Below are 22,653 nucleotides of genomic sequence, written 5' to 3'. Positions count from 1 at the left end.
ATCTGGCCTGCTTCAGCCTTGTATCAGCTCTTCATCATTTATCACCTAGATTACTGTAAAAGTCTCCTAACAGGTGCTCTTGTCTCTAGTATTATACCCTCTCATCAATGCATTACACTGCAAGAGTGGTAGGTTTTGAATCTGACTAAACATTTACATTGACCCCAATTATTCTAAAACTTTTCCAAAAAACAGAAGAGGAGGGAACACTTCCTAACTCATTCTATGAGGCTAGCATTACTCTGCATATTATTTATTTATTTTTTAATGAGCCTTCCTCCAATCCTGATGCCATGTTCTTCTTCACGTAGTCCAGTTTCTCTGATTATCTGCTCAGCATACAGGTTGAGTAAGTAAAGTGAAAGGATACAACCCTGCCATAAATCTTTTCCAGTTTTAAGCCCTTTGTTCTAACGATGGGCTTAAACATATCAATGATTGTGCGGATGTTGCAGGTCTGGGCAACATTTCATTTTATTATACATAAGGCCGCTATGAGTCGGAGCAGACCAAACAACACCTAACAACAACAAAGCATTACCTTGATATCAAAGCCAAAGACATCACAAGAAAACTACAGACTAATATCACTTATAAAAAAAGATGCAAAAATTCTTAACAAAATATTAGCAAACCAAATCAAAAAGCTTGTTAAAGGGAGTTACTGGGGCTGGGGCTGAGGGCTGGGGACCATGGTCTCAGTGGACATCTAGGTCAACTGGCATAACAATTCATAAAGAAAAAGTGCTACATCCTACTTTGATGAGTAGGGTCTGGGGTCTTAAATGCTTTCGATCAGCCATCTAAAATGCATCTACTGGTCCCATCGTTTTCAGAGCAAAGGGGAATGAAGAAAAACAAAGACAGAAGGAAAATATTAGTCCAAAGAACTTATTTTCCACAAGGGTGCTAAGTACATCCAATAGGGAAAGTATAGTCTCTTTAATAAATGGTGCTTCGATAACTGGATTTCCACAAACAAAAGAATGGACCTAAACCCATGCTTCATACCATTTATGAAAACTAACTCAAAATGAATCAAATACCTAGATATAAGAACTGAAACCATAAAACTCTCAGAAGAAAAGATAGGGCACGGGACCACCTCAGGATCTAGTCTTAGCTATGACACTGAAAGGAGGAGCAGCAAAAGACAAAACAGATAAAGGGAACCTCATCAAAATTAAAAACTTCTGCTCATCAAAGGACTTTATCAGGAAAGTAAAGAGAGAACATACAGATTGGGAGAAATTTTTTGGAAATCATATATTGGACAAGGGTTTAATATCCAGAATATATTAAAAAAAATTCTTACAATTTAACAACAAAAAGACAAACAACCCAATCCAAAAATGAACAAAGGATTTAAACAGACATTTCACCAAAGAGGATGTATAAATGGCCAATAAGCACATGAAAAGATGCTCAAAGTCATTAGTCATGTTGTCGTTGTTAGTTGCCATCCAGTCAATTTTGACTCATGGCAATTCCATGTGTGCAGAGTAGAACTGCTCCATAGGGTTTTCAAGGCTGTGACCTTCTGGGATCAGAAATGCAAATCAAAACCACAATGAGATATCACATCATACCCACTAGCAAGGCTATGCTTTAAAAAAAGAAAACAACAGGTGTTGATAAGGATATGGAGAAATTAAATTGGAACCCTCGTCCTTTGCTGGTGGTACTGTAAAATGGTACAGCCACTGTGGAAAACATTTTGGCCGGTCCTCAAAAAGTTAGACTTACCATATGATCCTGCAGCTCCACTCCTAGATATATACTCAAAAGAAATGAAAGCTGAAACACAAACATATCCTTGTACATCAAGGCTCACTGCAGCACTATTCACAACAGCCATATGTTCATAAAGAGATGAATGGATAAACAAAACGTGGTACATACATACAAAAAAATATTAGTCAGCCATAAAGACAAATGATGGCCTGATACATGCTACTACATGAACCTTGAAAACATTATGCTGAGTGAAATAAATCAGTCACAAAAGGACAAATATTGGAGGATCTCACATATATTTGGAAGAGACAAGTATACTGAGAACAAAGTTTATTGGTGGTTAGCAGGGGCAGACAGAGGGAGACGGAAGGGAGGACGTAATACTTAGGGGACTCAGAGCTTCTGTAATAGTGTAATTCGGGAATGGATAAAAGGGTTGATAGTTGAACAAACAAATGAACATAAGTAGTATCACTGAACTGTACACGTGAAACTGCTGAAATGTCAAATGTTTTGTTACATATACATTTACCACGACAAATGTGATTAAAAAAGAGTGGTGGGTTTTGTTTCTGTGTGTGCGTGTTTTAACAAAAGTCTGATAATACTATGTTGTTGTTGTTGTTGTTGTTAGGTGCTGTCAAGTCGGTTCCGACTCATAGCAACCCTATGCACAACAGAACGAAACACTGCCCGGTCCTGCGCCATCCTTACAATCCTTGTTATGCTGGAGCTCATTGCTGCAGCCACTGTGTAAATCCACTTCGTTGAGGGTCTTCCTCTTTTCTGCTGACCCTGTACTCTGCCAAGCATGATGTCCTTTTCCAGGGAATGATTCCTCCTGGCAACATGTCCAAAGTATGTAAGACGCAGACTCGCCATACTTGCCTCTAAGGAGGATGCTGGCTGCACTTCTTCCAGGACAAATTTGTTCGTTCTTTTGGCAGTCCATGGTATATTCATATTCTTCACCAACACCACAATTCAAAGGTATCAATTCTTCTTCAGTCTTCTTTATTCACTGTCCAGCTTTCACATGTATATGATGCAATTGAAAATACTATGGCTTGGGTCAGGTGCACCTTAGTCTTCAGGGTGACATCTTTGCTCTTCAACACTTTAAGGAGGTCCTTTGCAGCAGATTTGCCCAATGCAATGTGTCTTTTGATTTCTTGGCTGCTGCTTCCATGGCTGTTGATTGTGAATCCGAATAAAATTAAATCCTTCACAACTTCAGTCTTTTCTCTGTTTATCATGATGTTGCTCATGGGTCCAGATTTTTGTTTTCTTTATGTTGAGATACAATTCACACTGAAGGCTGTGGTCTTTGATCTTCATTAGTAAGTGCTTCAAGTCCTCCTCACTTTCAGCAAGCAAGGTTGTGTCATCTGTATAACACAGGTTGTTAATGAGTCTTCCTCCAATCCTGATGCCCCATTCTTCTTCATATAGTCCAGCTTCTGGGATTATTTGCTCAGCATACAGATTAAATAGGTATGATGAAAGAGTACAACCCTGATGCACACCTTTCCTGACTTTGAACCATGCAGTATCCCCTTGTTCTGTCCGAAAAACTGCCTCTTGATCTATGTAAAGATTCCTCATGAGCACAATTAAGTGTTTTGGAATTCTCATTCTTCCCAATGTTATCCATAGTTTGTTATGATCCACACAGTCAAATGCCTTTGCATAGTCAATAAAACACAGGTAAACATCATTCTGGTGTTCTCTGCTTTCAGCCAGGATCCATCTGACATCAGCAATGATATCCCTGGTTCCACATCCTCTTCTGAAACCGGCCTGAACTTCTGGCAGTTCCCTGTCGATATACTGCTGCAGCTGTTGTTGAATGATCTTCAGCAAAATTTTGCTTGCATGTGATATTAATGATATTGTTCTATAATTTCCACATTTGGTTGGATCACCTTTCTTGGGAATAGGCATAAATATGGATCTCTTCTAGTCTGTTAGCCAGGAAGCTGTTTTCCATATTTCTTCGCATAGATGAGTGAACACCTCCAGCACTGCATCTGTTTGTTGAAACATCTCAACTGATATTCCATCAATTCCTGGAGCCTTGTTTTTCGGCAATGCTTTCAGAGCAGCTTGGACTTCTTCCTTTGGTACCATCAGTTACTGATCATATGTCACTGCTTGAAATGATTGAACATCGACTAATTCTTTTTGGTATAATGACTCTGTGTATTCCTTCCATCTTCTTTTAATGCTTCCTGCGTCATTTAATATTTTTCCCATGGAATCCTTCACTATTGCAACTTGAGGCTTGAATTTTTTCTTCAGTTCTTTCAGCTTGAGAAACACCGAGCGTGTTCTTGCCTTTTGGTTTTCCATCTCCAGCTCTTTGCACATGTCATTATAATACTTTACATTGTCTTCTCGAGAGGCCCTTTGAAATCTTCTGTTCAGTTCTTTTACTTCAGCAATTCTTCCTTTTACTTTAGCTGCTCAACGCTCAAGAGCAAGTTTCAGAGTCTCCTCTGACATCCATCTTGGTCTTTTCTTTCTTTCCTGTCTTTTCAGTGACCTCTTGCTTTCTTCATGGATGATGTCCTTGATGTCATTCCACAACTTGCCTGTTCTTCCATCACTAGTGTTCACTGCATCAAATCTATTCTTCAGATGGTCTCTCAATTCAGGTGGGATATATTCAAGGTCATATTTTGGCTCTCGTGGACTTGCTCTGATTTTCTTCAGTTTCAGCTTCAACTTGCATATGAGTAATTGATGGTCTGTTCCACAGTCGGGCCCTGGCCTTGTTCTGACTGATGAGATTGAGCTTTTCCATTGTCTCTTTCCACAGATGTAGTCAATTTGATTTCTGTGTGTTCTATCTTGCGAGGTCCATGTGTATAGTCACCTTTTACGTTGGTGAAAGGAGGTATTTACAGTGAAGAAGTCGTTGGTCTCGCAAAATTCTGTCATTTGATCACCGGCATCATTTCTATCACCAGGGCCATATTTTCCAACTACCAATCCTTCTTCTGTTTCCAACTTTCGCATTCCAATCGCCAGTAATTATCAATGCATCTTGAATGCATGTTTGATCGATTTCAGACTGCAGCAGCTGATAAAAATCTTCTACTTCTTCATCTTTGGCCCTAGTGGTTTGGTGCATAAATTTAAATAATAGTCATATTAACTGGTCTTCTTGTAGGCATATGGATATTATCCTATCACTGACAGCGTTGTACTTCAGGATAGATCTTGAAACATTCTTTTTGACGATGAATGCAACACCATTCCTCTTCGAGTTGTCATTCCCAACATAGTAGACTATATGATTGTCAGATTCAAAATGGCCAATACCAGTCCATTTCAGCTCACTAATGCCTAGGATATTTATGTTTATGCATTCCATTTCATTTTTGACGATTTCCAATTTTCCTAGATTCATACTTCATACATTACAGGTTCTGGTTATTAATGGATGTTTGCAGCTGTTTCTTCTCATTTGGAGTCGTGCCACATCAACAAGTGAAGGTCCCAAAAGCTTTACTCCATCCACATCATTAAGGTCGACTCTACTCTGAGGAGGCAGCTCTTCCCCAGTCATCTTTTGAGTGCCTTCCAACCTGGGGGGCTCATCTTCCAGCACTATATCAGACAATGTTCTGCTGCTATTCATAAAGGTTTCACGGGCTAATCCTTTTCAGAAGTAGACTGCCAGGTCCTTCTTCCTGGTCTGTCTTAGTCTGGAAGCTCAGCTGAAACCTGTCCTCCATGTGTGACCCTGCTAGTATCTGAATACCAGTGGCATAGCTTCCAGCATCACAGCAACACGCAAGCCCCCACAGTACAACAATCTGACAGACACGTGGGGGATAATATTATGCCAGTGCTTAAAATTCCCCCATAACTCCCTATTATCATCCAAATCTAAATCCAAGGCATAGTATATAAAGTCTTTAAGCTCTAACCTTTGCCTGCCTCTTGAGTCTCCTCTACTGACACACTTCCATTTAAACTCTATGATCTACACTTTCTGAACCACTTCTGGAAACTGTTTTGTTTTGTTTTGGTTTTGGTGGGGTAACTGGGGTAAATATTAGTTCTTTTGCTTGGAATATCTTCTTAAGCCCAGCTAACACCTACTCATCCTTTGAGTGTCAGCCTAGATTTCATCTCCCCAAGATTACATTAGACACATCAGGCCCTTGAATGAACACATCCATGATACACTGTTCGTAGTGGTATCCTAGGCCTATCATGCAATATTTTAACTATGGTTAATCGTGTTTCTCACAGTGAGCTCCCTCAGGGTTAGCTGATAACGGTTAAAAGTATCTCCACACCCAGAGATATCTGCATTTCAGTAGGTGACAAGAGAATATCGGAAGCCTTTAAAACCTATAAGTGAAATATCTACAGATTTTTACAGGATAAACTGCCTGGCACCCCTCAAACAATAACACAGAAACAACAAATTACTCATAAGATTAGCCGGGCGTATTTTCATTATGATTATAATATACTAAAACACTGTAACAGTACTTTTTCATGACACTTTACGCATTGTTCTGTGTTCAAACGATTATGGTTGGCCTTAGACTGTCAGCGCCTGGAGGACATGAATCGTTTCTAACCAAAGCATTCTGCACTCTCCTCCTCACTCAGCTCTGCTTAGCACAATGAAAATTATTAAATGCTTTGAAAGCAAAGTGGAACTTTTTAAAGTATAATATTCCTTAAATTAAAAAATGATACAATGCCACAATGTTCTTCTGGTGTCTAGTCAAACCAAATACGATCCTAGTCCAAAAGAAAGATGAGCTGCAATTATATACTCCTAAGCACTATTCATTTTACTTCCAGATAAACTAAGCAAAATTGGGTATGTGTTTAAAGATGACATTTGATTTTAAAAATAAGGACAATACTACACAAGCAAACCTTTTGCTTTTGGATTTCTGGGTTTCACCTTAAAGGCATGAACTACCTAATGAGCATAGTATTTCATTTCCAATGTCTCATTCATTCATCCAACTAATATTTTTGAGTACTACTATGTGTAAGGCATTGTGTTAGATTAGAAGTTGAGTCCACAATAATGAAGAACACAGATGTGGTGTCTGCTCTCTGGGGGCTTATAATCTACGAGGCTAAACAAATCATAAACAAGTAAATGAATAATTTTGACAAGTATTATGGAAGAAATATTAAAGGTGTTGTGATAAAGAATAAAGAGGGAAACATACTTTAAAAGCATGGTCAGGAAAGACCTCTCTACAGAGGCAAGTTTGAAGCTGATGCCAGAAGGATGAGAAAGAGGCAGTCAAGCTAAGATTGTGTGTATGTGAGCAGTAGAGGAAAGAAAATGACCATTGTAAACTCTAAAATCCATGCTTCAAAGTTAGATTAACCTGGGGAGTCCCCAGGTGGTGCAAAAGGTTAACGCACTCAGCTGCTAACAGAAAGGTTGGAGATTCAAGTCCACCCTCAGAAGAAAGACCTGGTGATCTGCTTCTGAAAAATCAGCCACTGAAAACCCTATGGAGCTCAGTTCTACTCTGAACTACATGGGGTCACCGTGAGTAGGAACTGACTAGACAGCAACTGGTATTTTTGTTTGTTTGTTTCTCTAAGGTTCTCTGAATTCTCAGATATAATATGAACAAGACAAGTAGGTAAATATGTATTTTGGTTAAATAATATTTAAATGTTGATCCTAGGGAGATCTAAGAACAAATCACAGAGTACTTTTCACAAATCAGTCCTCTCGAATTCACCTAGGACAATCAGTATCTTGCCAAAAACCAATGTATTGGTGTCAGTATTATAGTCACTGCTACACCTCAGTTATCCCAAAAAGGGTGGGTTTTTGCTGAGGAAAGTTATCTCAAAAAAGAGTGGTTTTTACCAAGCACCACCTTGTTAGAAGCAGTAACTTTCCAAATCAGTAACAACATGCTTTCTTGTATGCCAAGATGATTTAGCCAGCCCATCCATAGGAAGGCACAAACTTTGAAGTGTTTTTCCAGCAGTGGTGATGGATATTCAGATTTGTCCTTTGGGGATAGATGCCCATTGACAGATGCAAGACAACTGTCCAGAGTGTTCCATGTGATCTGACCACAGAACAAAGCAGGTCTCCTGCTCCTTATGGGAGGAGGCCTGCACCTTGGGCCTCATGGGTCCCAGGTTTGAGCTGGTCAAACAGGCTAAGGAAGGCAAAAAAAAAAAGCCAATGTAAGAGTCTAGAAGGCAAAGTTTCTGTCTATTGAATACTTATTTGAACAAACATCTGAAGCCACCTCACTGCAACCCAATTAAAATAATTCAACTGTAAAAAATACTAAGCAATGAAAATATTGCTATTCAGTTTTATTTTGCTGAAGCTTTTCCTGTGAATGCAATCATGAAGGTGGTATAGTGAGAAGAAACATGTAATTGGCCTTCCTACATAACTTTCTTTCCAACACTGTATGTGTTCATCAGTATGTCTACACGTGAAAGAAACAGGTGTGCACTGTTTAGTGTAAAATTACATGGGATGCTGTCAAAATCAATGGGTTTAGGTGGGAGTGTCCCTAAGTATGCAGTTTATGAGATTTTTAAATGGATGAATGGGGGATGCTGAAATTTAGATACCAAGAAAAAACAAAAGACACTCCCAAAATCTAGTTTACTTTAAAATAAAACAAAAGAGAAAAAAAAAAAAAAAAGAGTGGTTTTTGGTGAGGAAACCACTTCAAGGAGCCTCCTTTTCCCTGGCCTTCTAGACAAATTATGAAGTCACTTAAAAGTCTCTCAGGCATTCTTTGGCCTCTCTGCAGATGAGGAAAAGCACTCTGCAATTTAAAAAAAAACAAAGAAGATTTCACCCAGGAACGCTAAGATAATATTAAAGTTTAAAGACTACTGTCTGTAACCGGTTAACAATAACCACTATTTACTGCACACCTACTTGTGCCAGGGCATTTGATTTGCGTAGTCTATAATACGGTAGTCCTTCAAGGCAGATGTCATTATTCACACGGAACAGACGAGGCAACATGGGCTCAGAGAGTTTATTAACATAAGCAAGACCTCACAGTTATTAATTAGCAGAGCAAGGTTTCAAATCAAAATCCATCTAGCCTGATCACACTTCCTTCCACTACCTGTCTCTTCATCATACAGTATAATCAGTTCTTTATTAAAATGGATGGTCAACAGGAAGATATTACTTAATTTCCCTTACTTACATTAAAATGTAATAAGTATTAAAAATGTACTAGTTACTTTCTCATAAAATGCCAGTCAAATTTTTAGAATGAACTTTGAATCCTGAAAAAATACAGATTTTCAATATTTGGCAGTGGAAATGGTTACCTGCATGTATAATAACTATTTTTATTTAAAAGTCTTCATGATTATAGCCACTCATTTATCTGCCATGACATGAAAGTTTTAAAATTTTATTTTAGCCATAGAAGAAAACATGGAAGTTTTTTTTATATTAGAATGGGGAAGGTCATTCTAAGTATATCCCAAATCTAAAAGCTATAAAACAAAATCATTAATTAGAATACATTAAAACTGAAAAAATTCTGACCAGTTTAAACACACACACACAAACACACAAGGTCATAAATCAAATGACAAATTACAACTCATCACAAAATCATAATGTCATTAACATGTAAAGAGCTTCTACAAACCACTAAGAATGACCAACAGAAAAGGAAAGACAAATGGTTCTAAACAAATGTAAAACAGTTCTCAACCTCAATGATAATAAGAAAAATACAAATTAAATCTACAATGACCTATTTTTTTCACCAAAATATTGGCAAAGATAATCACACAGTGAGTTGGCAAGGGTATGAGAAAAGACACATGTCACTTATACATACAACCTCTATGAAGGTAAATTTGGCAATATTTATTAAAATTTAAAATATACTGACCCCTTGACCCAAGAACTCCGTTTCCAGGAATTTATGCCAGAAATTCAGTCACCATACATGTGGGAAATGATACATGTACCATGATATTTATCTATATATCCAGTGGCAAAATTGAATATACCACAGACTGCCAGAAGAACAACAATGAAAAAAGTCAGTTTTAGAAGAAATACCACCAGAATGCTCCTTAGAAGAGGATGGCAATACTTCAGCTCACTTACTTTGGACACGTCATCAGGAGACTAATCACTAGAAAAGGACATCCTGGTTGATAAAGTAATGAGTCAGTGAAAAGGAGGCAAACCCTCATTGAGATGGGTTGACACAATAGCCAAAGCAATAGGCTCAAACACAGCAACGATCATGGAGATGGTACAGGACTAGGAATGTTTTGTTCTCTTATACATAAGGTTGCTATGGCCATGAATCGAAACTGACACAACAGCAATTAACAACAATAAACATGAATGAGGCAGCTTTATACAAACTGACGTGAAACTGATCTCCTAAAAAGCAAACTGCAGAACACGATGTACAGCATCATACTATTTGTCATCTATGTTTACATACATACATCCATACACACACACACAGACATACATTTGATATACACACATATCTACTCTTACATGCCTCACACGCACACAGACATACAACATTTGATATACACACACATCTACTCTTACATACCTAGAATATCTCTGAAAGAGTACACCATAAACTGGTAATAGTAGTTGCCTCTGTGAAGGGGAAATAAATAGCTAAGAAATTTTATATCATACTATCCTTTGCCTATTAAATAAAGAAAATAAAGAATATTATAAATTAACTTTGGAAAGTACTTTTAAAATTGAGTTATAGCTGCCGCTGGGCCAGAGCCCCTAACAGTGTCCAGCTGCACTAAAGTGTGGCATGTGCCACCTGTATCTACAACACCCCTCAAGAAACAGGCTCAGGCCAGGGGCAGCAAAAAGGCAGAGCAGAAGAAGAAGGAGATCATCATCAAAGAATAGGAAAGAAAAGATCTAAAGAATAGGAAAAGAGCAAAGCCACAGAAGTTTATCAAGGCTGTCACTCATCAAGTTAAATTTGGTCAACAAAATCCATGTCAGGTAGCACAAAGTGAAGCTGAAAAGAAATTGAAGAAAGATGAGAAGAAGAACGAATTGCAGGAGCTAAATGAACTATTCGAACCTGTAGCTGCAGTTCAAAACATAAGTAAAGGTGCAGATCCCAAGTCCATGGTATGTGCATTCTTCAAGCAAGGACAGTGTACTAAAAGGGGTTTAAGTGTTAAGTTCTCTCATGGCTTGACTCCGGAGAGAAAATGTGAAAAGCGAGTGTTTACACTGATGCAAGAGATGAAGAACTTGAAAAAGATACTGTGGATAATTGGAATAAAAAGTAGAAGAAGCAGTGAACAAGAAGCACGGTGAGGCAGAAAAAAAAGAACCAAAAACTCAAGCATTTCCTTGAAGCTATTGAAAACAACAAGTATGGCTGGTTTTGGGTATACCCTGGAAGGGGTGATATGTGCATGTACCGTCATGCTTGTCCACCTGGATTTGTGTTGAAAAAAGATAAAAAGAAAGAAGATGAAATTTCATTAGAAGATCTCACTGAAAGAGAGCGTTTTGCCCTAGGTCCAAATGTTACCAAAATCACTCTAGAATCTTTTCTTGCATGGAAAAAAAGGAAAAGACAAGAAAAGATTGATAAACTTGAGCAAGATATGGAAAGAAGGAAAGCAGGCTTCAAAGCGGGGAAAGCACCAGTGATCAGTGGTTGTGAGGTGTTTGAATTTCGTCCTGAACTGATCGATGATGATGATGAGGAAGCAGACGATACCATTACACCCAGGGAACAGGTGGTGATGAGGCTGAGGATTCTGTGAGCATAAATGACATAGATTTAAGCCTGTACATTCCAAGAGATGTAGATGAGACAGGTATTACCATAGCCAGTCGTGAAAGGCTCAGCACATACGCTTCAGAAAAAGATGAAAACAAATTAAGTGAAGCTTCCGGAGGTAGGGCTGAAAATGGGGAAAGCATCGATGCTGCTCCTGTTGATGAAAACCTTTTCACTGGGGAAGATTTCGATGAACTAGAAGAAGAATTAAACACACTTGATTTAGCAGAATGACACCAAACAAGTTAATGAAAAAATTAAGTCAGCTCAGCATGGGTTGAAATTGACTACATTAATTTTTTTCCATCTAGAATTCTTCAACAGGATATGTTTATTTACCATGCTGACTCTGGAGGGCTTACCCTCTCCAGAAAAGGAATGTTCTCCCTATGTCTTCTCTTCTTACTTTGACTACATCTCATTGTAAGTTCAGAGTAGTTCATGACAAATCGAAATATAATGGTTATTTCAGAAAATGGTCAATTGTTGTAACTGTCCTCTCAGGTAGGAAGTGTAACTGCTTTTCCAGCTTTTGATTTTCACTGGGCATATGTTATTACCAGAAACAACATAAATTTAAATATAAAATACCCTTCATTTAACACAGTTTTAATGAGTGATTTATTTCCTTTGTATTTATATACTAAAAAGACTGCCTAAAATATGAACATTGAAAAAGAAAATTGCATATGCAGATTCAGTGTTATATATCTTTGGACAATTAGATGGGCATTTGACATGGAACTTCTTTCATGACAGGATCAGCTATGATACCCTGTTTTAAACTGTTTTCACTTGCCTGTCTTCCTTTTTGCCAGGAAACATGTAAATAAAGATCATCATACATTAAAATCCAAAAAAAAAATTGAGTTATTAAAAAAACCCATTTAGAATTTCCCACCCAAGTTTTAAATGTAAGCTAAATTATTATATTAATCTATCGTGATATGCAAAGTAACGCTAGCCTCATGGAATGATTTAGGAAGATTATGTCTTCCTTTATTTGGAAAGCAAATTACCCTTTTGACATTAACAGAAAATCTAAATTGAGAATGAATGGGTAACATAGAGGTGAGGAAACACAATTTCTTTCCAACGTTGGTTACGAAAACTCCTTATCTGAAAGACTATAACATTCACACAGTAAAGACTCAATGAATATTTATCAAACGAATATTTTTCTACAGATTTCTGCAGGTTTACTTTCCTTATAAATTTTTTTCACGATATAACACACACACACCTGAAAATGACCTATGCTTTTCTCCAAAAAATTTATTCTTTATATTTCCCAACAAAATTGGTAAAATATCTCACTAACATTACAAGTCAAATCAACATTATTACGTACCTACTATGTCTGTACACATTAAGGATGCTACAAAACAATGAAATACCAAAGAAGAGTAAAATTTGATTCTCACTCTCAAGAAGTTTACAGTCTTGAAAAACAAAGCATAAAAACATTAACACCATCTAAGATACATCAATTGGTCTCAACCCACCTGGAGCAAAAGAAAATGAAGAACACCAAGGTCACACCACAACTAAGAACCCAAGAGACAAAAAGGGCCACATGAACCAGAGTCTTACATCATCCTGAGACCAGAAGAACTAGTTGGTACCTGGCCACAATCAATGACTGCCCTGTCAGGGAGCACAACAGAGAACTCCTGAGGGAGCAGGAGATCAGTGGGAGGCAGACCCCAAATTCTCATAAAAAGACCATACTTAATGGTCTGACTGCGACTAGAGGAATCCCGGCGGCAATGCTCCCCAGACCTTCTGTTGGCACAGGACAGGAACCATCCCCGAAGACAACTCATCAGACACGAAAGGGACTTGTCAGCGGCAGGGAGAGAGATGCTGATGAAGAGTGAGCTAATTAAATCAGGTAGACACTGGAGAGTGTGTTGGCAACTCTTGACTGGAGGGGGGATGGGAAGATAGAGAGAGAGGGAAGATGGCAAAATTGGCACGAAACGAGAGACTGAAAGGGCTGACTCAATAGGGGGAGAGCAAGTGGGAGAAGGGAGTAAGATGTATGTAAACTTACATGTGACAGACTGATTGGATTTGTAAATGTTCACTTGAAGCTTAATAAAAGTTAATTAAAAAAAACATTAATAAGTAAAAGGACATTACAGATTTCATTGATATTGAGTTATTCAAACTAAAAGTGCTACAGGAATTCATGCAAGAAAAAAAGGAATTATTGAACAGAGATCTACTGAGATGTAAAAATGCTTCCAAAATTACAATATTTCATTCTATGTAAGACAGAATTATTTGATGGTGATAGCAGACTTTCTAAAGTATGTGGATATTCAGCTGGGCTTTGAAAAAACTGCTAATAATTAAGTATAAAAAAAACAAAAAACCCACTACCACTGAGTAGATTCCAACTCATAGCGACCCTATAGGACAGAGTAGAACTAACCCATAGGGTTTCCAAGGAGCGCCTGGTGGATTCGAACCGCCGACCTATTGGTTAGCAACTGTAGCTCATAACCACTTTGCCACCAGTGTTTCCAATAATTAAGTATAAACAGTTCTTAATTATTCAAGCTCCAAAGGGGAGAGATTACTGTAGTGGTCTCAATCTGTTTGATCTCTCACATCTCACATTAAAAATGTTTCATTACAACAATAAAAAAAAAAGTTTCTGGCATGAAACTCTTAATATATGCATATTTACGTGTAAATTATATGCATGTGAATACTGTGAATCCATACATTAAATAATATTAAAGCCTAGTTTCTTTCTTTTTTCCAATAAAAGTTAAAATGCAAATATAAATTCTAATATTTTCTTTCTGACTCCAATATATCATCTTGTGATGCCCTTGAGTTTGCATACTCCACTTTGCATGAATACTGGATATGAATACTGAAAACTCACAGATCATGCAAAAATACTTTTTATTCAATAGTTTCAATCTCTTCAAACATTAAACGTATTTTTTTAACACAGTTAAGAGGCAGTAGACATGAATTTGAATCTCAGTTTATTTTTCTCTGCCCATGACCTTCTCTAAGAATCAATGTTAATATGCAACACGTTATTTAATACCCAATATTAATAACATATTATTTGCTGTTAGTAAACTTTCAAATTCTTCAAAACTATGTCCATATTGTAATCTATTATAAAATCTGTATTCCTTTCCTTGTTTCCCTTGCCTACTCTTATTTTCCTACAAAAGTCAAATGAATTTCAGAGAATGTTTAAAATTGGAATATGAAATATATATATTTTAACTTCTTGTTAAAATTAATAAAAAATAATTCTGAAATTGTGTTGTCCAATTTGACATAAGACCCCTGCCAAAACTAAGTTAGGCAGAAAGGCAAATATTCACTTAAAATAAATCTGAAAAGGTTTGTCATCAATGTAATGTCATAGATTGTAAGAATGTATGTTTAGGAAATGTTTGTTTCTACCTAAACTATGTAAATATGAATGTATAAACATGATGATGTGTATCTGCACAGTATGCAGGTTTACATACAAATACAACATATATACATGTAGCTAGCTGAAAAACTCTTCCACATTTTCCTACTAAAATATACTGTGCATTTTGAGTAATTCATAATTCAATACTCAAAAGTTCATTTAAATATCCATATACTAGAACAGTTGAGGAAAAATATCTATTGCCAATAAAAATGTGGGGTACTTTGGAAAGTAGAACAATAAATAGATTTAGAATTAAAGTAGCCAATAAATACTATGATTTTGCATACTATAAAGAAATAACAGCACATCTTACATTTAAATATGTGGATCAAAGAAACACAACTATATTTTTTAGAGCATCATTTTGGCAACACTGATTTGTAGCAATTATAGTAAAAATGTAAATCCAAATATCTAAACATCAAGCTGTAAGTTTCATATCAAAAGCTTGGCATACATAACAAAGTTAAGCAAAGTTAGGAGTGTGCTCAAAAAGCTTTCAGAAATAATGATTTATTCTTCTCTTACTTCCAATGAACTACTTAAATTCCTGAATTTTTTTCATATCCCAAACAGGCATTCAATTCCAGAAATTATCTTAAAGAACTAAGTTTTCTTAATTTCAGTTAATCGGCCAGGAATACATTTGCTTTCTTAGCCCTTCAAGTTTTTGTCAGAAATACTGTTTTTCTCTAAGATCTATATATATTTGGTATGTTTATTGTCATAAATTATTTTGAATAGTAATTTTCATTAAAATATGAAATATATATTCAGAAGAATATACATATAAGAAGAAAGAACTGCTTCTCTGTAAGTGTATTAAAGAATACTGAATGCAAGAACCCGTTCTTAAAATTTAAGTGATTAGAGGTCAGTGTGCTAGTTCCTTCATATAAAGACCCTTCGCTTTCAATTGTGTTTCTGTGAAGAATATGGGAAACGTATATTTGAAAACACTGTCTCAGCTTTGCAAAAAAAAAAAAAAAAAAAAAAACTGTCCCAGCTTTGGAATGTAAACTGTATAAATTAATCTCTTGGGATAATTCATTTAAATTTTTAAAAATTGAGTTGAATAAAACACAAAAAGGAACATATCTCCTACACAATCTCTTTCACGTAGTAACTGAGAAATCAAATAGGCATAAAATATTTAAAGCAAACTCGTAGAAACAAATCTCACTACACTAACAAGGAAAGCAATCTCAAAAGCCACAGACAACCCTGTCTGGACAGTTCCTGGTGCTGAAGTTACACAGCCGCGAAACCCAAGCCTGCGAGCTACTTTCAGTCCTCTCAGCCTCCGCCAAATCCCGGCCGCCTAGACTGTGAGCACGAATAGTAAAACTTCACAAGGTAGGAAGCATCCCAAACTGCAGCAATGGTAGGAACTGGAGTCTCTTCAGGATTAAACAGATTTACTAGTTGCAAACAGGAAGAGCAGCAGAGTGCAGGTTGTCAGAACCCGCCGAGGGGGAGGGGCTGGAAGATGGCGACGGCCGCACACCCACCCGAGACGCGACTGGGCTTAAGCCCCTCGCCCGCCGCGAAGGGGGGCGTCTCTGCTATTCTCCGCGTTGGGGGCAGAACCACTGTGAGGCGGCGCGGGACGAGCGGCCCCGGCGGCGCCCGCACCCCCCGGCTGGCGCACCTTCGCCGGGTCCGGCCTGGGAGCACCTGTGCACCGCCATATTGGATTCCTTGCCCCAGCCCCTGCCTCCGCGCGGGGGCGGCGAGGAAGGGAGAAGGGACGCGCGGAGCCTGGGCTCAGCCCCAGCCCCGCCGGGGCCTCGGAGCCGAACCGGCCCGCGGGGAGAGCCGGAAGGGCGCCGGGGAACATTCGCCACCCTCACCTCAGCCGGCCTCGGCGCCCTCCCTCCCCGACACGCACCCCCGCGCTCGACACCCAGAAAGCAGCCCCGGCGCCGGCCTCAGCCCTCTTGGCCCCAGCGCCGCCGGCGGGTGGGGAGGGCGGCGATCCGGGGCGCGCCGGCGGCCGCGGGGCAGCGGCCGAGGGGTGGAGGGCAAGGGGCAAGGCGGGAAGATGGAGCCGGGTCCTTACTTGAGCACGGACTGCTCCTTCTCCTCTTCTTTCTTCTGCCGATCCATGACGGCCAGGATGATTTTCCTCTCCTCCTCCGTGAGGTGGCTGAGGTCGGGCATCTCCGGCTGCAGAGGCGGCTGAGAGGCCGCCGGGGTAGGAGCCGGGCGGCCCCGGAGCCCGGCAGGAGCCGACATGTTTGGTGGAGCCGAACCACCCTAGGGAAACAGGGAGGCAACTCCACTGGCTGGAGCGGCGGCAGCACCGGAGCGGGCGGCTGGGGCAGCCTCCGGCGCCGGGACAAATACATACAAATCAATGGCCTTCAATCTGAGGCGACAGCCCCCCTCCGTCAAGACAGAAAGAGCAGGGGGAGGGGAAGACGCCTGCGGGGGGAGGGGGCTGGGGCGTGCGCTCCGGGAAATGTTTCTTCTTCCCGCGGGCGAAGGGCTGGCAAGTGAGCTGCACGGAATCGAGGAGCAGGAGGCCGGGCCCGGACGCGAAGTGCGCGAGGCGGCGGGGGAGGGCGGTGGAGTAAGGTGGTGGGAACGGCTGAGGGTGGGGTGACTGGAGGGAGCGGTGGGAGGGCGGCGCGCCGGTCGGGCCAGAGTGTGTCCTGCCGCTGCGGGGGGGCGCACCCGCCGCCTGGGGGGAGGGGTGATGGCGAACCAGCCCCCGAGGGGAGTCCCAGGAACCGGCTCCGGACGCCGAAGGCTGCGTCCCACGGGCCCGAGGAGCGCCGAGGCGGGAGCCCGGGGGGAGTGAGGAGGCAGGGATGAATTTCCCAGAGAAGCTGCTCCGGCGTCCCGCCGGTTGGCGCGTCACAGGGCTCCCCGGCGTCGCGGAGACCCGACCCCTTGAGAAGCGAAGGGGAGAAGGCCGCGGGGCCGGAGACTGCGGGCGGAGACCCCCGGGCTAGAGAGGGGAAGCGAAAGCGGAGGAGGAGGAATGATAGGGGCTATAGGCGGAGAGTCCGAGAGTCAGGGCCGCTTGGCTGCGGCGCCCGCCCGGATCCGAGCGAGCTCCGACGCGTAGCAGGACCAGGTGCCGACCCCTCCTCATCACGCGCCCGCCGGGGGTCTCAGCCGCCTCCGCCGCCGCCGCCGCCCCTTGGGTCCTTGGAGTCGGCGCGGAAGGCCAGCACCCTGCGCCGCCGCCGCCGCTCGGTGCCGCCGCCCGCGCCTCCTCCGCCCCTTCGCCTCCGGGGCTCCTCCCGCGCGGGCCGCGTCACCTCCCCAGGCCCGGGCACGGCGGGCGGCGGCCACCCCCTCCCGAGCGCGACCTGTGGGCTGGTGCTGGGCGGAGAGAGGCGGAGGGGAAGAGTCTGAGTGGGCTCCCGAGTTCGGAGCCCGGGATGTGGAGAATGTGAACGTGTGGAGGGCGCACGAGGAGTCGTGAGTGGGAGGGAAGAGTGTGGGGGAGAAGGCAGGTACTCCTGGGGTGTCAGGTTCGGAGGTGAAAGAGTGTGAGCTGGGGACGGGGAGGCACCCGAGGTGTCGGAGGGTGAGGGGAGAGTGTGAAGACGTGGGGCGCCCAAGGTTTTGGGGCTGGGGTCCTGGAAGGAGGGAGGGCCTGATCGAGTTAGATGGGGGCGCCCGGGGTGTCAGGGATGGGAGCGCCAGGAACTGGGAAGAGCGTGAGGGGGTAACCTGAGGGGAGGGAGTGTGTGAACAAGTGGTTAGCAGAGGTGCTGTTGCGGCTCCGGGCAGGGTGGGCGGATGATGGGTGAGGAAGTTCTGGAAAACAGGGCTAGAGGGATCAGAATACGCGGAGAGGTTGTAGGAGAGCGTGGAGAAGTGGGGAGGTGAGATTGGAGGTGTCAAGGTCTGTCTAGCAGGAGTGTGAGGATGAGGACGCCACGGTGGGTGGGGGTGGGCTATGAAGGAAAAAGGGCTAAGGACCACCCGGGCGAGGGTGAGCCAGCGCTTGGGCCAAGGGCACTCAACCTAGTCTAAAGAAGAAGTAGAGAAGCAGGGAGATCAGGTTAGAGTCGGAGTCTGATTTTTTGAAGCACGGAGATGGGCTGGGTGAAAAGGGGACAGAAAAAGAAAAAAAACGTTGCTATTGAGCCGATTCCGACTCGTAGCAACCCTGTCGGACAAATTAGAACTGCCCCTTAGGGTTTCCAAGGAGCAGCTGGTGGATTCGAACTGCTGACGTTTTTGGTTAGCAGCCGATCGCTTAACCACTGCGCCACAAGGGCTCCGAGCGTAGATGAAAAACCAGCCCTGGAACTGCTGTGACCGCCACCGCCTCTGCTCTCCGCAGGGCTGAGCGCCACCCTGACAACCCTCCCTGTGGTGGCGGGGCAGCGGTGAGATGAGGCCAGGCGAGGTAGGGGTAAGTCACCAGGGACCACCCCCTCTTCTGGGCGCTTGCTGCCAGCCCTGGGAATAGCGGCATGTCGGGTGTGTGTGTGTGTATGTGTGTACTTGTGCGTATGTACATATGTGTATACACACCGCTACCCCACCTCCCACATGCACAGTGTTCAGTGCCAGGCCAGATTATGGTATGAAGAGTAGTATAAAACCTCTGGGGTTTGTATCGTATTTACTTTCTTGGTGTGTAGTAAGCTCTTTCCCTCCTCCTTCTGTCCCAAGGTACTATCTGACTAGCTCTCAATTTAAGAGAGCTGGGGGACAGACAAAGCAGCTGTAGAAGTCTCTTGTCATTTCTAAGCTTAAATTTCTATTTTCCTTTTCTCCTACACCTTGTAATTGGGAAGAGGAAGGAGGGGAAAATTTACTTAAGTGCAATTTTTAGTATTTATTTTTATTAGTCACCTGCTTCAAACCAAATTCTCATACTCCAAATAGCTCGGTTTTCATCTCTTTGGAGCTGAGCAAACCAGATGAGGTCATACAAATTCCAATTTATTTAATTTTGTTTTAGAGTTAGAGAATTTTTATAAATCTCTTATACAACCTTGTCATGCTGTGGGAAATTGAGGGCCAAGATCAGCCAGTAGTAAATGGCAAAGCTAGGAACTAGAACCTGGATACTTTTACTCCAAGTTGAAACCATGGTGGTTTTCAACCCTGGCTACGCATTAAAATTACATGGGTATTTTTTAAAATACCATCTGGGACCAACCCTGGATCAAATGAATAAATCTCTGGGGTTCGGACCCTGCCAGTAGGTATATTCTGAAAGCTCCACAAGTGACAAATGTATAGCAAAGGTTAAGAACTGCACTGTGCATTGCCACACACAGAAGTTGAGAAAAATCACAACTGAGAAGAGGAAAACAAACAAAAAGAACACTTTTAGAGAGAAGTAAATTTTTCTACCAAAATTGAAATGTATTCTCCAATGCTATCCACAATTTTCTCTCACATGGAATGAGAGGTACCAGCAAATACACATATCTATGACTTTATCCTTGGAAACCCTAAGTGTCACTAAAATACGCTAAGTGCTCCTTTAGAAAAGAGAACAGAGCTAGAAATAATCAAAAGGATGGGTGGAACACTCTACCTCATTCAACTATTTCTGGGCCAGATTTGAAAAAGTAACACCACCCCCCACCCTCAGCCAACTATCAACCCAAGCAGAGCCAGAATCCGGAATACACACATATCAAACTGTTATAATAGCTTAGTTATTTTGAGTACATAAAATGTGAACTTAAAAGTGATTGTCCAAGACTGTGTTGGCATCTCCTGTCTGGAGGGGAGATAGGAGGGTAGAGAGGATTAGAAACTGGCAGAATTGTCATGAAAGGAGAGACTGGAAGGAGGGAGCGGGCTGACTCATTAGGGGGTGAGTAAGTGGGAGTATGAAGTAAGGTGTATATAAGCTTATATGTGACAGACTGACTTGATTTGTAAACTTTCACTTAAAGCACAATAAAAATTATTAAAAAAAAAAAAAAAGTAATTGTCCGTATTGGATGATTTGGGCTTCCTTTACGGTAGTGGGTCACCTCCTGGGCCCTGCACCATTTTTCTGCCAGTGACATAGCATGCTGGGTGCTTGCAGTTGTGTCTCCCTGCGTCCCCACTGCCTCTCACCTGCCTGGACACAGTGCCAGCATATGAAATACAATACGCATGAGCTGGAATCATTGGGACAGCAGACCTCTTACAGACAGCAGCAGAAGTGAATGGGCTTACTGTGTTTCTTCTTAACAGTCTTTCTGCAACTAGATGTGTTTTTCCTATTGAAGGGAATCCTTAGAAGTTAAAGTGTCTTAAAATCATCATCCACCTTGATCCACACTTTTTCGAAGTAAAACCTTAGAAGTTAAAGTGTCTTAAAATCATCCACCTTGATCCACACCTTTTCGAAGTAAAAATTTGTCACAGTATTTATATATCATATAGATGAAATCTATATCACATAGCCCATTGCTATTGAGTCTATTCCAACTCATAGAGTGACCCTATAGGACAGATTAGAACCAACTCATAGGGTTTCCAAAGTTGTGATCTTTATGGAAACAGACCACCACATCTCTTTCCCTTGGAGCAGCTGGTGGGTTTGAACCGCCAACCTTTTGATTAGCAGCTGAGCACTTTACTACTGTGCCACCAGGGCTCCTTATGTATCACACAGAATTTTTAAGAGGGCTATTTTTCAAAGCAGCCACCCAATTTAGCATAAGATTCCTATGCTGAAAACTAAAGAAAATAAAATACCTTCAAAAGACGTCTATCTATGACATGACTCTTAGAGGTATTTTCTTTGTTCTGGTTTACTGTTTTAACATGTTTGTCACATATCACTGTAGTCTGTATGGCATTATATTTCACGCGGGCACGTCCCTCAAGTGTATGAACACATCTGAAGTTCAGCTAAAACTGTAATATTCTTGCTTAATTTTAGAAGTAACTTACCATCTTGGTCACTGAGTTCTCTTTAAAGGTCACAAACTAATCCCAAAATGCAAGTCCTTTCTGACTTCTTCTAGGCCAATGAAGCCTGTGGGTCTATATGTTCATTTTTACATATGAATAAGGGCTATTTACTTGTAATCTACTAAATAAGTTACTAGGAGATATGCCTAAACTAAAGTAATAAACTACAATTATCACTAGAATTTACTGAAGACTCATTCAGTACTCTGCTAAGAAATCTGGCTGTCAGTGCTTGGAATTGTGGCAACTCTCGTACTACACATACTTGGATGGTTGGTATTTCTACAGTTTCTAACAGGTTTCCCTGCTTCTACCCTTGTGGCTCTGAGTCTTTTCTCAACACAGCAAAAAGAGTAATCTTCATAAACGTTACATTATATCACTCCACTGGTCAAAACCCTGCAGTGGTTCCCCATTTTACTCAGAATAAGCACTAAACTCCTAAAGTAGCTTACAGGTCCCACATGATCTCTCTGACTCCTCTCCTACTACTTCCTTTTAGGCTTTCCTCTAGCTGTTCTGTCTGCCTGGAACGCACTTCACCAAGAAATTCACTTGGTTAACTCCCTCATCTTCAAATCTTTGTTCAGTTGTCCATTCTATTTAATACTCCAACCTGCCATCCCCTTCCCTGATCACTCCAATTTCCTTTACTTTACCCTACTTTTTCTTTTTTTCATAACACTTACTCTCTCTGACGACTGTATTTTCACTCCAAGTTGATCATTA

At 41.4% G+C, this 22,653-nt stretch overlaps 1 protein-coding gene and 1 pseudogene across 1 annotated transcript in view; one reads left to right on the top strand and one right to left on the bottom strand.

The window, feature by feature from the left end:
- The window catches only part of LOC104845736 (zinc finger CCCH domain-containing protein 15-like), a 110,840-nt pseudogene extending 98,371 nt beyond the window's left edge, over positions 1-12,469 (top strand).
- The window catches only part of LOC135227634 (regulating synaptic membrane exocytosis protein 2-like), a 132,147-nt gene extending 114,888 nt beyond the window's left edge, over positions 1-17,259 (bottom strand). Inside the window, exon 1 of the mRNA XM_064267987.1 lies at positions 17,084-17,259. Coding sequence (XP_064124057.1) covers positions 17,084-17,259 — 176 coding nt within the window. The remainder of the gene's footprint in view (positions 1-17,083) is intronic.
- Between the last annotated feature and the right edge of the window lie 5,394 nt (positions 17,260-22,653).

Source organism: Loxodonta africana, chromosome 14 (assembly GCF_030014295.1).
Source record: "Loxodonta africana isolate mLoxAfr1 chromosome 14, mLoxAfr1.hap2, whole genome shotgun sequence".
NCBI classification, from domain to species: Eukaryota; Metazoa; Chordata; class Mammalia; order Proboscidea; family Elephantidae; genus Loxodonta; species Loxodonta africana.
The sequence above is the reverse complement of the archived record's forward strand: the minus strand, read 5'-3'. Positions and strand labels throughout refer to the sequence as shown.